This window comes from Cajanus cajan, chromosome 10, assembly GCF_000230855.2.
Source record: "Cajanus cajan strain Asha chromosome 10, NIPB_CcT2T_4, whole genome shotgun sequence".
Classification (NCBI taxonomy): domain Eukaryota; kingdom Viridiplantae; phylum Streptophyta; class Magnoliopsida; order Fabales; family Fabaceae; genus Cajanus; species Cajanus cajan.
This window is the reverse complement of record NC_138526.1, coordinates 18,332,103-18,347,242: the sequence shown is the minus strand read 5'-3', so window position 1 is coordinate 18,347,242 and position 15,140 is coordinate 18,332,103. Positions and strand designations below refer to the sequence as shown.

The following is a 15,140-nucleotide window of genomic DNA, read 5'->3' as shown; positions in this document are numbered from 1 at the left end:
TTTTTACATATTGGGTCCTTGTGCCTATTACATCTTATATCTTGAGTCTCAACGCTCATTCTCTTACAATTTGGGCCCCCGCGCCTAAAACATCTTATATCTTGAGTCCCTGCGCTCACTCTTCTTACATCTTAGGTCTCCATACCCATTCCATGTTATATCTTTGTTAAGTCTCAATTTTACCTCTTTTTGGATGAGACTTATTGAACAAATTCCACTCATCCTTTGAACCATTGCAATATAATTGTTCTCTTTTTGGTTCATTTTGCGTGCAGATATAACTAACCCAAATTCAGATAACAATACCTTAATTCACCTCATTTTTTGTGCAGGTATTGAGCTAGTGAATTGAGGATGGAAGACCTTAGAATTGGAAATCTAAGGAGCTAATAAGCAGAGCAGAGTGGCTGCGCCGGGCGCAATATGAACCGCGCCGGGCTTGAGAAGAGCAGAGCATTCAATATTCTGCAATTTACACATGCGCCGGGCGCGAAACTACCCGCGCCAGGCGTGATCGAGACAGAGAGGCTTGAAACTCTCTGGAAGACATTACGCCGGGCGTAAAATGGAATTGCACCGGGCTTACAATGAAGCAGAAAGTGTTCAAAAGATTACGCGCCGGGTGCGAAGACTTACAAGCCGGGCGCGAAACCCTAATCTGATCTCCCTGGCCCGTATTTGAAGCCATTTTCGGGGGAGAAACCCCCATTCACACATTGGACGAGTTTTAGGAGCTGTGGAAGGGATTCCCGGAGCTTGGAGCTGTTCGTGTGTGGGTCTTTCCTTCAGTTTCTTCATTTCTCCCTTCATCTCTATTTTGTTTTGCCCTCATTTTTGAGTGGTTCTACCCATTTTTTGTGGGGTTAGATGTAACCAACGAATTCTAGTGTAATCCTCACGTTTTCAATGATATATATATATATGTTGTTCATTCATTGTTGTGTTGTTTCTATTCTTAATACTTGCCTTGGATTGATTCTCCTTGCATGATATAGGTTCCATGGGTATTGGAAAATAACCTTTGAAACTAGCTCTAAAACAAATGCCTAGTGGGAAATGTATCTAGGAATGGAGCTTGGCCCATTAGTAGTCTTAAACCCTAGCCCGTAATGCGGGTGTAGATATTGGATACTCAAGGGATTGATATTCAATATCCACACCTAGGCTCTTGCTCTAAGGGATTAGGTTTGAGTAAACTATTGGGTTGACTAAGCAATGAATTTAACAAGAGATTAAGGATTCATTAGTTAACGTTTGGTGAAATCTGACCCCACAACCTCACAATACCACAATATCATTTCTAACCTTTTCCACTCACAACCAAATATTTTTATAATTTTCATTCCAGTAGTCATGATCTTTAATTCACATTCACATGACAAACTACAAATTGGAATCATTCTTTAGTCACGAATAGTCAATAAATGCTTATGTTACCTTCTAATCCCTGTGGATACGATATTTTTACTACTTGAACGGCCGGTATACTTGCCGTGTTTGAGACCGTTAATAGAATTAAACGAATTTACAAATATTAACAAAAGTGTTTAAACGGAAATCTCAACAATCTTGAGTCCCCGTGCTCACCCTTTTTACATATTGGGTCCATGCGCCCGTTGCATCTTATATCTTGAGTCTCAATGCTCATTCTTCTTACATATTGGGTCCCTGCGCCCATTACATCTTATATCTTGAGTCTCCAAGCTCACCCATCTTACAACTCGTGCCCCCACGCCTAAAACATATTATATCTTGAGTCCCTGCGCTCACTCTTCTTACATCTTAGGCCTCTACGCCTATTGCATGTTATATGTTGAGCCTCTATGCTTACTATTTTAATGTTTCGAGCCCCTGTGCTCACTCTCTTAATGTTTCGAGCCCCCGTGCTCACTCTTTTAATGTTTCGAGCCCCCGTGCTCACTCTCTTAATGTTTCCAGCCCTGTGCTCATGTTTTAATGTTCAAGCCTCTATGCTCACTTTGTTAATCTTTTGAGCCTCGTGCTCATGTCTTAATGATCAAGCCCCCGCGCTCATATCTTAATGATCAAGCCCCCGCGCTCATATCTTAATGATTAAGCCCCGCGCTCATGTTTTAATGTTTCGAACCTTTGTGCTCACTCTATCAATCTTTCGAGTCTCCGCACTCAATCTTTTAATGTTTCGAGCCTCTATGCTCACTCTGTTAATCTTTTGAGCCCTGCGCTCATGTCTTAGTGTTTCAAACCCCCGCACTCATGTCAATTTTTCGAGCCTTGCGATCATGTTCCTTAATGTTTCGAGCCCTCGCGCTCACTCTCGTTTGAATGTTTTTAGCCCTCGTGCTAATGTTTGGAGTCCCCGAGCTCATAATTCTCAATATTTTGGATCCCGAGTCCACTATTTTTCTACATTTCAAGTCCCCGCGCTCATAACTCTCAATATTTTGGATCACCGAGTCCACCATTTTTCTACATTTCGAGTCCTCTCGCTCATAACTCTCAATATTTTGGATCCCTGAGTCTACTATTTTCATATTTTGAGTCCCCGTGCTCATAACTCCCAATATTTTGGATCTTTGAGTCCACTATTTTCATATTTTGAGTCCCCACGCTCATAACTCTCAATATTTTGGATCACCGAGTCCACCATTTTCATATTTTGAGTCCTTGGGCTCATATATCTCAATATCTTGGATCCCTGAGTCCACTATTTTCATATTTTGAGTCCCAGCAGTCATAACTCCCAATATTTTGGATCCCTGAGTCCATTATTTTCAAATTTTGAGTCCCAGCGGTCATAACTCTTAATATTTTGGATCCCTGAGTCCACTATTTTCATATTTTGAGTCCTTGCGCTCATAACTCCCAATATTTTGGATCTCTGAGTCCACTATTTTCATATTTTGAGTCCTCGCGCTCATAACTCTCAATATTTTGGATCACCGAGTCAACCATTTTCATATTTTGAGTCCCTGGGCTCATATCTCTCAATATTCTGGATCCCTAAGTCCATTATTTTCACATTTTGAGTTCCTGCGCTCATAACTCTCAATATTTTGGATCCCCGAGTCCACTATTTTTATATTTTGAGTCCCCGCGCTCATAAATCTCGATATTTTGGATCCCGGAGTCCACTATTTTCATATTTTGAGTCCTCACACTCATAACTCTTAAACCTTTGGATCTCCGAGTTCACTACTTTCACATTTCAAGCCCCCGTGCTCTTAACTCTCAACAGTTTGGAACCTGAGTCTACTATTCTTATTGCTTTTAGATCTTATATTCTCCAATTTATGCTAAAATCTCGTGACTATCTTTTCTCTAAGTGGTGAATACATGCAACTTTTGTCTTAGACGAAATTGGTGTTTTCTTTACTTATATTTTACTACGATAATATGGAAACAAGAGTTGTTTATATTATCTAGTAAAATTAAGTAAAGAGGGACAACTGTAGTAACCCAATTTCTTCTGGAAAATATCAATGTTTTTTTGAAAAATAGCAAAAAAGGTATATACAAGAAAGAATAAAAAAGACAAAATATGGAAGCCAAATGTAACACCTCATTTTTTATATTTTTATGGAGGGCAATTTAGTAATTTTCATATGATTTTAGTAGCCCAGAACGGGCCGTTTCCAAATTGGAACGGGTCGTTTCAACCTTCCAAAAAGACCTAAAATTTCTAACCTGGAACGGGCCATTCCTAAACTGGAACGGGCCGTTCCTAATCTGGAACGGGCCGTTCCTAAACTGGAACGGGCCGTTCCTAAACTGGAACGGGCTGTTCAAACCTAACAAAAAGACCTATAAATTCTAGCCCAGAACGGGCCGTTCCAACCTTCCAAAAAGGCTTATATTTTCTAGCCCGGAACGGGCCGTCCCAAGATATTAAAAAGAACTATAATTTCTAGCTCGGAACGGGCCATTCCCAAACTACCAAAATACCTCCATATTCTAGCCCAGAACGGGCTGTTCCCAAACTGGAACAGGCCGTTCCAAATATGGCCGTTGTGAGTAAAATTGCAACCCCAGAACAGGCCGTTCTAGATTCAGAACGGGCCGTTTTGGTCACTCCTGAAAGTCTATAAATAGCGGCCCTTGGCCTTCCCCCACACACACACATCTCCACTTTTGACCAGAGGGAGCCTAGAGGAAGAGACCAGCAAGTTACCACTTCTTGAGCGAAGAATGGTGAGTATATCGAACTCACTTCTTTTTATTATTATTATTTTTTTACATTAGTCATACCTATCATTTTAAAAAAGATTATTTGTGATTTTAAAGTCTTTTTTAAATTCAAAATGTTATTAAATATCAAATATAGAGTTACAATATTTAATATAAATATATGAAATTATTGTATCAAAAATTTTATTGGAGGAATGGTTTAAAAAAAATTTATTGGAGGAATGGTTAATTAGACGTGACATCTTTTAACCTTTGAATTTAAAGTACAAGTTGTGACAGCTTATCTTTAAATTTTTTCTCCAAAAACAAAAATGCCCAACCGAGAAATTTTTTAAGATCATAACATCTCTAGCAATAATTATAATTAAAATTTTATTGAATTGACTTTGGTGTACACCTTAGTCAATTTTATAATTTTAGGGTGAATGAGCTGAGACAGTTCAAGAATTCTATATTTAACAAAAATAAAATTTAATTTAAAAATATCAACACAAATATTTTCTACAAAGAACTACGTGACTTTGATTTTTCATTACACATGAAGATACGTAGGAGCAAGAAATAAATCTTATCGAGCCAAAAAATAAAAAAATATATTATTTTCCTTTTTATAATTAATTTGTTTAATTAATTAAAGGTAATCGTCTTAGGACGAACGTTGTGAGGTGCTAATACCTTCCTCACACGTAATCGACTCCCGAACTCAAAAATCTAGTTTTCGTAGACTATTTTCTAATTTATGGTTTTTCCAATGTTTTTCCGTAAAAACTAACATTGGTGGCAACTCCCTCTTTTTTAATTTATTTTTCATCGTCCCGTCGCGATCTCGGTTGTGACAAGCTGTGTGAGGTGCAGGAACATAAATGAACATGTATATTTAATCATATTGTCATATAAAAAGATAAAAAAAATGCAAAACCAATTATTGAAAAAAGCTATAAATTAAAGAAACTTTGTACCTCAAAATGATACTCTGTAAGGTCCAATTGCCATTAATATAGTGAGTTGTGATAGCCATATACCCTTTCTTTTGGTTGCTTGTAGTCCACATATCTGATGTAATTGCCACTCTTCCTTCATTTGTATATATCAGTTTCATGACAACTTGTTTTTCATCTTCATAGATATCAAGTATCTCTTTCTTCATTGTATTTCTTGAAGGAAGTTGAAATAATGGTTGAATTGCTGCTACAAATCGTATAAACCCAATATGGTCCACTATTGAAAGTGTATATTCGTGCAATATAATCATCAATGCAAGATCCCTCCTTGCATTTTCTTCATTATAACTACCACATGCCAATTCCTTTTTCCCACGTCCTAAAACCTTAGAAAAAAGCATTGTTTGTCCCCCGTTCCCACTTGTAGAAACCTTCTTTAAAAGACATATATCTAAATGGTGGTGCAAGTGCTTTATTCCATTCCTCACTTCTCCTCCAAGCAATTTGTTGCAATAGTTACATTTAGCATTATCTTTTCCATCAATTCTAATCTTTTCAAAATATTGCCACACAACACTTTTTAGCCTCCTATTCTCTATTTGTGTTGTTGACTTTACTTGATCAGATGCTTCTGAAGGTGCTTGTAGTAGTTCATTCATCAATCCTTGACCAATACCAGTAGAACCTTGACATGGAATTGGTTGTTGTGAAGATTGTGGGGTTGGTTCTTGTGAAGGTTGATCTTCATTGTTCATTTTCTCTACAAGCTTGCAAGTTCACACAAAAAATGGTTAAAATACCATAAACAAACATAAAATACGAAAAGGAATATTTCATGATCAATTTAACAACATATTGTCCTTATCTCATTTTTCTACCTAGAAAGAAACATCTACTTAATAATTGGGTTGCTAGTTTCCATCATATCATCATGTAAACCAAGTATTAATCAAATTGAAGTACCAAACAAGAATCAAATACTCAAGGTGTATATATATAATAGAACATGTATCATTAATGTTTTTCAAATGAGTAAATTAAGATACATGGCTTTAACAAGAACAATTATACAAAAATCAACAGTAAATAATGAATAAGAACTAGTTTCGAAGACAACAAACTTGAGAGGTAATTAATGTAGATTTGAAAGAGAGAAAAAATGTAGCCAAACATAAACTCACATCTTCTAATTTTGAGTTCCAGTCGTGAATATTTTTCTCTGACTAAAGTACTCGAGTTTCCCAGTTCACTTTCTCCTTGTTTTGTGTCTCTAGTTCCCTTTGAAGCTTGTCCACCTGCATAAATAATTTCAGAGTATGTGTGACACCCTCTACCCCAACATTAATACACAATAAATGCAAACAATAAATTTTTTTTCTTTTTCTTTTTGAGTAAATAAAATCTTTCATAGTTGGCAACATCTTTCATGGATAAAACAATTGTCTCAAATATCATAAGGTAGAAGATTCACATTCGTAACTCATAAATCATAAAAAGTCAACATGTAAGTATCAAAACAAAAGAAATCATATAAAGGAAAATATAGATTAATTCCAGCAAAGGTGGCAGTGCCTCCTAGTTAGGAATTAATTTATAACTTTTAAATCATGTAATAAAAATATTACAAAGATACACACTTTGGCCTTTCATCAAGAACGTTCAAAATTACAATTCTTAACATACACTTTCCTTGGATTATAAACTTTATCTATGTTATCCCTTCACTAGAAATTACAAAAGAAAAGAAACTAAAGTTATTAAAACAATAACATCTTAAACTAAGCTAGTTATGCCCCGATGTCACATCCTATCAGAGCATGCCCAACTGAAGCCTTAAGCCTCATCAACAACATCCTCATGATGATGATCACCTGCAACATAATTTAAACATATACAAGAGCAACAAGGGAGTGAGAAACATTTCACTCGAATTCATATGTAGAAATAAATGTTAGGCAACACACACACAGACATAACAAATACCATACAAATTACACATAACTAATCATAACTCTCAAGTTATAAATATATTAGAATACATATACATTCAATTATCATGCAATAATGCCATAGACTCGACTCATAAATGCATGCATGTGGCGCCATACGAAAGTTTACATTTCTTATCACTGGTATGCTACACAGCAACATACCTGGGCACTTTCATTCATGAATACATCACTGGTGACCCTCAGGCATACCTTGTTAGCTTGTTACATCACTAGTGACCCTAAGGCACAACTTGTTAGCTTGTTACATCATTGGTGACCCTAAGGTACACCTTGTTAGCTTGTTACATCACTAGTGACCCTAAGGTACACCTTGTTAGCTTGTTACATCACTGGTGACCCTAAGGTACACCTAAAATATCTTAGTACATCACTGGTATGCGACATAAGCAACACACCTGGAGTTATATATGCATATGATGCATGTCATACATTCATTATTTTATTGACTCAACATTCAACTTACTACAGAATTTCATTTAATACCTCATGTCATCATTTTTCATATTCTCATAATCATAGCTTATCTCAATAGTCCATTCTTATGTCTCATGTCATTTGTTCATATTTTACATAATAATGTCATAATTATTCCTCATAGGGTTCGTACAGGAATCCATAAAGCATTTTAGTTCATATTAAAACTCAAAATAACCACATATTCATTCATCATCTCCAACAAGGAACACAACAGAGTAATCAGAAAGTAAAACAGAACACATTCATGTTCCTAGAAACATACATCAGGCAAGGGATTGGGGCCAACCCGACTACCCAACAATTATTCCCACACCCCCGAGCGAGGTTTCTCACTCCCCCCTTACCTTGATAAGCAGGAGCTGAAACTAGAGCAGAACCTTGCTAACCTCCTTCTCTAGATTCCCTCTTTCTTTCCTTTTCTTTCTCTCTCAGTCTTTCTCTTTCTCTTTCTCTTTCTTTTTCTCTCTCTTTCTCTTTCTCTCTCTAAGTTTTCACCTTAGTTAGTTATAATTTTTCACAGCCCCTCCCTCCTATTTATAGGCATTCAGGGTGGCCGGAACGGCCCGTTCTCAAACCAGAACGGCCCATTCTAGACCCATCCCGTTATATGCAAAATTTACAACTGGAACCGCCCGTTCTCAAATTCAGAATGGCCCGTTTTCAAAATCAGAACAGCCCGTTCTCAAAGTTAGAACGGCCCGTTTTGGGGTTCATTTTAACACACATTGACCATAATTGGAACGACCCGTTTCTAACTTGGATTTTAGGCCATTTTATTTGTCTGGAACAACCCATTCCACTTTTTGGAACGCCCGTTCTACTTATGGGAACGACCCGTTTTGCTTTTTGGAACGGCCCGTTCTGGGCCTAAAAAATAAAATAAAATAAAATAAAATAAAATAAAATAAAATTTCATATAAAATTAATTTTTTATAAATATTTAAATTTTTAAAAATCTCTAAAATATTCTTTAAAATTTCCTTAATGAAATAAGCTCCATAAATATAATATAATAATAATTAACTATGTAGAAGACTCGGGATGTTACAATTCTCCCCTCCTTTTAGAAATTTTGTCCCCGAAATTTACCTGCAAACAGAAATAGATAAGCTTCTTGCATCTTGCTTTCTAATTCCCATGTAGCACTTTCTTGAATATTTCCTGCCCAAACGACCTTAACCAAAGAGATTTCCTTTCCTCTCATTTGTTTCACTCTCATGTCACCAATCCTCAAAGGAACCGTTTCATAGGTGAGATTATCTTTCAATTGAATGTTTTCAAACTCAATCATATGGGAGGGATCATGGACATACTTGCTGAGTTGGGAAACATGGAAGACACTATGGAGATTTGAAAGAGATGGAGGCAAGGCAATTTGATAGGTCATTTCATCAATCCTTTTAAGAACTTGATAAGGACCGATGAAACGTGGAGTAAGCTTATGGGATTTTAGTGCTCTGCCTACTCCTGTCCAAGGAGTGACTTTGAGGAATACATGATCACCTTCTTTAAACTCAAGGTCTTTTCTCCTCTTGTCATTATAACTCTTTTGCCTACTTTGGGTTGCTCTCATTCTCTCTTGGATCATCTTAACCTGTTCAGTAGTTTGTTGAACTATCTCAGGTCCTAACATGGCATTCTCTCCAGGCTCTACCCAACATAAAGGTGTTCTACATCTCCTACCACACAAAGCCTCATAGGGTGCCATCCCAATACTAGAATGATAGCTATTATTGTAGGTAAACTCTATCAAAGGTAGGAAACTATTCCAACTACCCCCATGTTCTAAGATGCAAGCCCTCAACAAGTCTTCCAAAGGCTGTATGGTTCTCTCAGTTTGGCCATCTGTTTGGGGATGGTAGGCTGAACTTAATCTAAGCTTAGTGCCTAAAGCCTTATGCAAACTCTCCCAAAATCTAGAAGTGAACCTAGGATCTCTATCAGACACTATCCTAGTAGGAACTCCATGCAACCTCACGATCTCACTGATGTACAACTTGGTTAACCTTGTAACACCCCGAATTTTTCTACTAATACTACGAATAATTATTATTTATTTTTGTATTTATGAAGATTATTTCCTTATAATTATTTTGATTAATTAAATGGGTTTGATTGAATTTTTAAAGTTTTTTAATAATGATCATTTATGAAAATTATTTTTATAATTAATTATGATATTTTGTTATAATTATTATTTGAAGAAAATCATGTTTTAAATTGTATTGATATTTTATTTTATTTTAATTTGATATATATATATATATATATGTTATTTATTTATTAATTAATTAATAATTCTGGATTTTCATAGCCTCGGAACGGGCCGTTCCACTTTGGGAACGGGCCGTTCCGGATGTGATTTTAAAGACTAAAGTAATAACTCAGAACGGGCCGTTCTGGGAGAGGCTTTTCTACATGTTTTATGTGCCCAGAACGGGCCGTTCCGGATTCGGAACGGGCCGTTCTGGCCAAATCCTGATGCCTATAAATGCGTTCCGGCACTCCAGAAAAATGCATTTTTCATTTTTGACCCTTTTTCTTCTACACTTTCTGGAGACCAAGGGGAACCCGGAGGAGGAGATTCTGCTTCAGTTTCAACCCCTGTTTATCGAGGTAAGAGGGGAAGTGAGAAACCTCGCTCTGGGTGTGAGATTGTATGCTGGGTAGTGGGATTGACTCCCAATCCTGTGTTTGCTGTATTTTTTGTATGCTAATGTATGAGGGGTTTCTCCCAATTGTATCTGTTTTGCCTATTATTTTTCTTATATGCAATTAATTGTATGATTTGAGATCTCTATGGGTACCTATGGGAAACCCTATGAGAAACAGACAAAATATGAATGTTTTCTATTTTGCTATCTGATTGCTCTATTGTATTCCTTGTTGAATGTAATGTGTAGGTATGTGATTAATTTTGAGAATAAATATGTTTTGATATGATTTAGAGTGCTCTATGGGTTCCTGCAGGAAACCCTATGAGAAACAGGTAAAATATGAATATTTTTTGTTTTGATTTCTGATTGTTTTGTTATATTGCTTGTTTGATGAGAATTAAAAATATGTATTTAATTTTATAAATAAACGAGTTTTGATATAAATTAAAGTGCTCTGTGGAGGCTTTGTGAATATGATGAGATAATGTGAAATGTGATTGAGACATGAGATATGAAATGTGATAATGAAATATGATGATGAAATGTGATGACGAAATGTGATGATGTGAAATGACCATGTGAAATGATAATGTGATATAAGAATGCATAGAGTCTTGATTGACATGTATCATTTGTATAAGTGCTTTAAGGGTACGATATGGAATACACTGCCAGAGAAGGCCCCCTAGTGTAAAAGCTTTGGGGATTAGTCCTTGGGGATAGCTCGGTTTGGAAGTCCCAGTCTCGCCCATTGTGTGCATGGGATGTATCTTGTGCGGCTTAGCTATCCTGACGAGACTCTGGTAGTATATCCTTCTAGTGAGAGTGCGCAGAGGGTGTGACCCGTCATGTACTCCTAGACTACTCTTCGTGTATTGCTAGCGTCAATATGCCAAGTGATGTTTTACTGGCGCCACATGCATGATAATGTGAAGTCCGTGTCCATGCATGTGCATTCTTATTATTAAATGATGATAAATTACTATTTGTATGACTTGGATGATTGGATAAGCTATTGTTGTTGATTGATCTATGAGGTAACTGTATTGTTTGTGTTTGGCTATCCGGTATGCGTTCCTACACCGTGAGCCAGAGTGAGATGTTTCTCATTCCCTTCTTTTGTGTTGTTTCTCTTGTTTGATATACAGGAGACCATTAGCAGCATGAGGCTGAGGATGTGGACGATGGAGCTTAGGCTTCTATGTGGGATTTTGTTCTGGTAGGACATGTGACATTGGGACATAGATAGAATTAGAATATGACATTGTTTATGATTTATTAAAGTATATATTTTGGAAAAATCAATTTTTATTCTTTGTAATTTTATTTGCTATTTGGATTAAGGACATGAATGTGAATTCTCTACTCACATGATTATTGGAATTGTCGTTTCATTTTTAAATATTTTTTTATCCAATAAGATATTTCTTTTTATTATTATATATATATGTTGGGGTAGAGGGTGTCACAAACCTCTCCAAAGGGTACCTAATATTAATGGAAATAAAATGAGCAGACTTAGTTAATCTATCCACAATGACCCATATATCATCCAAGTTCTTCACAGTCTTAGGTAACCCCACTACAAAATCCATAGAGATGTTATCCCATTTCCACACAGGCACATATAAAGGTTGCATCAGACCTGAAGGTTTTTTTTTTTGTGTTCTACCTTAGCTTTCTGACATACTAAGCAGGCATACACAAATTCCTCCACTTCCCTCTTCATCTTAGGCCACCAAAACATCTTTTTAAGGTCTTGGTACATCTTAGTGGCTCCTAGATGGATACTAAGGCTACTCCTATGACCTTCTTCTAGGATTGCTCTCTTAAGCTCTAACACACTAGGAATGCACAACCTATCCTTAAATCTCAACACTCCATCCACTCCAAATCTAAACTCACTCTCCACACCTTGATTCAACTTCTCTACTTGACTCAATAAGAAAGGATCTATCTTTTGACCTGCTCTAATCTCATCTATCAAGCTATTAGTCACTCTCAAAGCTCCTAACTTAATACTCTTAGAGGTCAACGTACATCCTAAACTCATATCCCTAAACTCCTCAATCATATGCAATTCCCTAATCGTCAAAGAAGACACTCTCAAAGATTTTCTACTCAAAGCGTCAGCTACAACAATAGCCTTGCCGGGGTGATAATTCAATTGAAAGTCATAATCCTTAAGGAACTCTAACTATCTCCTCTGCCTCATATTCAATTCCTTTTGGTAAAACAAGTACTTAAGGCTTTTATGGTCACTAAAAATCTCAAATCTAGACCCAAACAAGTAATGTCTCCACAACTTAAGTACAAATACTATTGTAGCTAACTCAAGGTCATAGGTAGGATAGTTTTGCTCATGAATTTTAAAAGTTGTCTAGAAGCATAGGCTACTACCTTTCCCTCCTGCATAAGCACTCCTCCTAAACCCAATTTAGAAGCATCACAAAATACCTCAAAAGCCTTACTAGGGTCAGATAACACTAACATAGGGGCACTAGTTAATCTTCTCTTAAGTTCTTGAAAACTTTCCTCACACCTAGAATCCCACACAAAAGGTTGATCCTTCTTCGTCAGCTTAGTCAAAGGAAGAGCTAGCCTAGAGAAATTCTCTATGAACCTTCTGTAATAACCGGCTAGTCTTAAGAAACTCCTAATCTCAAATACTGATTTAGGTGTACTCCACTCTAACACAGTTTCTACCTTAGCAGGATCTACAACTATCCCACCCTTGGATATCACATGTCCTAGAAAGTTCACACTATCCAACCAAAATTCACATTTTGAAAATTTAGCATACAACTGCTTCTCCATGTTCCTCCCTAGTCTTGGAATACACTAGGATATCATCTACGAAGACCACTACAAATCTATCCAGGTCAGGGTGAAAGATCCTATTCATGTAGTCCATAAAAACACCAGGTGCATTAGTTACATCAAAAGGCATAACTAAATACTCATAGTGCCCATAGCGGGTCCTCAAGGCAGTCTTAGGAACATCCTCAACTCTCACTCTAATATGATGGTATCCTGATCTTAAATCTATCTTACTGAACACACAAGCCCCAACTAGTTGATCCATAAGGTCATCTATCCTAGGCAAGGGATACTTATTCTTAATGGTCACTTTATTCAGTTGCCTATAGTCTACGCACAACCTCATGCTCCTATCTTTCTTCTTAACCAATAAAACAGGCGCTCCCCAAGGCGAGACACTAGGCCTAATGAATTGTTTCCCTTGCAGTTCCTCTATTTGTTTCTTAAGCTCAACTAACACTTTAGGGGACATCCTATAGGGTGTTATAGATATAGGTGAAGTACCTGGCACTAAGTCTATGCTAAACTCAATCTCTCTCTCAGGTGGTAAACTAGACACATCCTTAGGAAATACTTCTAGGAATTCTCTCACTAAGGGAATCTCATCTAGCTTACTATTAGTCTCTCAAGTTTTAAGGAAACTAAGATCATGTACACTCTTTCATTTTCTTTTAAACAAGTTTTAATGACGGCAGCACTAAGAAATTTCGTACTCTTACATTCACCAAAGGAAATAGATTTATCAAAGCAGTTTAAAAGGACATGGTGGGAAGATAACCGATCCATACCAAGAATTATATCTAATTGACTAAGAGGCAAACAAATTAAGTTAACTAGAAACTGCTTATCGAAAGTCAAAGGACATTTCAAACACACTAGGGATGTAGTCACAGGACCATTAGTAGGGGTTTCAACAACTAAATTAAAATCTAACAAACACACAGGCAAATTCAATTTTTGGACACAAGAGACAAGAATAAAGGAATGAGTTGCACCAGAATCAAATAGTACTACAAAAGGAGTCTCAGCTATGAAACAAGTATTGGATCAAATTTTATGACCGAGCAGCTTCAGCACCACTAAGAGCAAATACTCTCCCTATAGTCTTTGGATGCTCAATTTGCGAACCCGATCCAATAACACGTGTTCTTGGTGGTTCAGGACATTGAGTGCTGATGTGACCTTTACCATTGTAGTTGAAGCAGGTAATCTCCTTGTCACGACACTCAGACTGATTATGACCAACACGTCCACACTTCCCGCATCTTCCTGAAGGAGTGGACACAGACCCTCCAACACTTTTAGTAGCACTAACAGTGGATCCTCTAGTAAATGACTTGCTTCCATTAGCAGCAGCTTTACTCCCTTGAAATCTAGCAGGAGCGGAGTAAGGCTTACTCCTACCTGAAGTACTAGAGCTCACAGCACAGATAGGACCTCTAACTCCTTTATAGAAAGCAGCACGAGCACAGTTGTCACCATCATAAATGCTGCACTTATTGACCAGAGTTGGAAAGTGATATATCTCCTGATAGTTAATTGCAATCTTCACCTCTGAACACAGACTATTTACAAATTTTATGCATTTAGCTCTTTCACCACCCTCACCACGGTAGTGTGTACAATAACGAACTAAAGCATCAAATTTGGCAGCATACTCTGCCACTGTGTCGTTTCCTTGATTCAGCTCAAGGAATTCCATTTCTTTCCAACTCCTCACATCATCTGGGAAATACTTCTCAAGAAAGACTCTCTTGAAGTTGTCCCAAGTCAAATGCACCCCTCCATCAATCATCCTTCGAAGTGCTCCTTCCCACAAAAACTGGGCATTAGCAGTCAACATAAAGGTGGCCAACTTCACCTTTTGAGCGAGGGGACATTCCATGACATTGAAGATCTTCTCGATCTCCATTAGCCAATTCATAGCAGCATCTGGGTCATATCCTCCTTTAAAGGTAGGTGGGTGACTTCGCTGAAATTTCTCCAACCAGTTAGGAGCGACTCCATCCCTATTATTATTATTCATAGCTTGTGCTAATGCTTGAAGAGCATCAGCAATCACACGA

The 15,140-nt window shown here is 37.1% G+C and overlaps 1 protein-coding gene across 1 annotated transcript; it reads right to left on the bottom strand.

The window, feature by feature from the left end:
• Positions 1 to 14,128: 14,128 nt before the first annotated feature.
• On the bottom strand, positions 14,129 to 14,998 carry LOC109817804 (uncharacterized). The gene is made up of 3 exons (XM_083064705.1): positions 14,733 to 14,998; positions 14,390 to 14,564; positions 14,129 to 14,305 (listed from the first exon to the last, which is right to left on the bottom strand). Exons 1-3 carry the CDS (start codon positions 14,996 to 14,998, stop codon positions 14,129 to 14,131), a joined length of 618 nt encoding a protein of 205 aa, XP_082920831.1.
• Positions 14,999 to 15,140: the final 142 nt, after the last annotated feature.

Excerpts from the sequence above, each read along its gene's own strand:
- LOC109817804 (XM_083064705.1), bottom strand. The coding sequence starts at position 14,998 with ATGAATTGGCTAATGGAGATCGAGAAGATCTTCAATGTCATGGAATGT. Across the intron at positions 14,565-14,732 it reads GGAAACGACACAGTGGCAGA|CATTTATGATGGTGACAACT; the intron begins GTATGCTGCCAA and ends CAATAAGTGCAG. Across the intron at positions 14,306-14,389 it reads CATTTACTAGAGGATCCACT|TCTGAGTGTCGTGACAAGGA; the intron begins GTTAGTGCTACT and ends GGTCATAATCAG.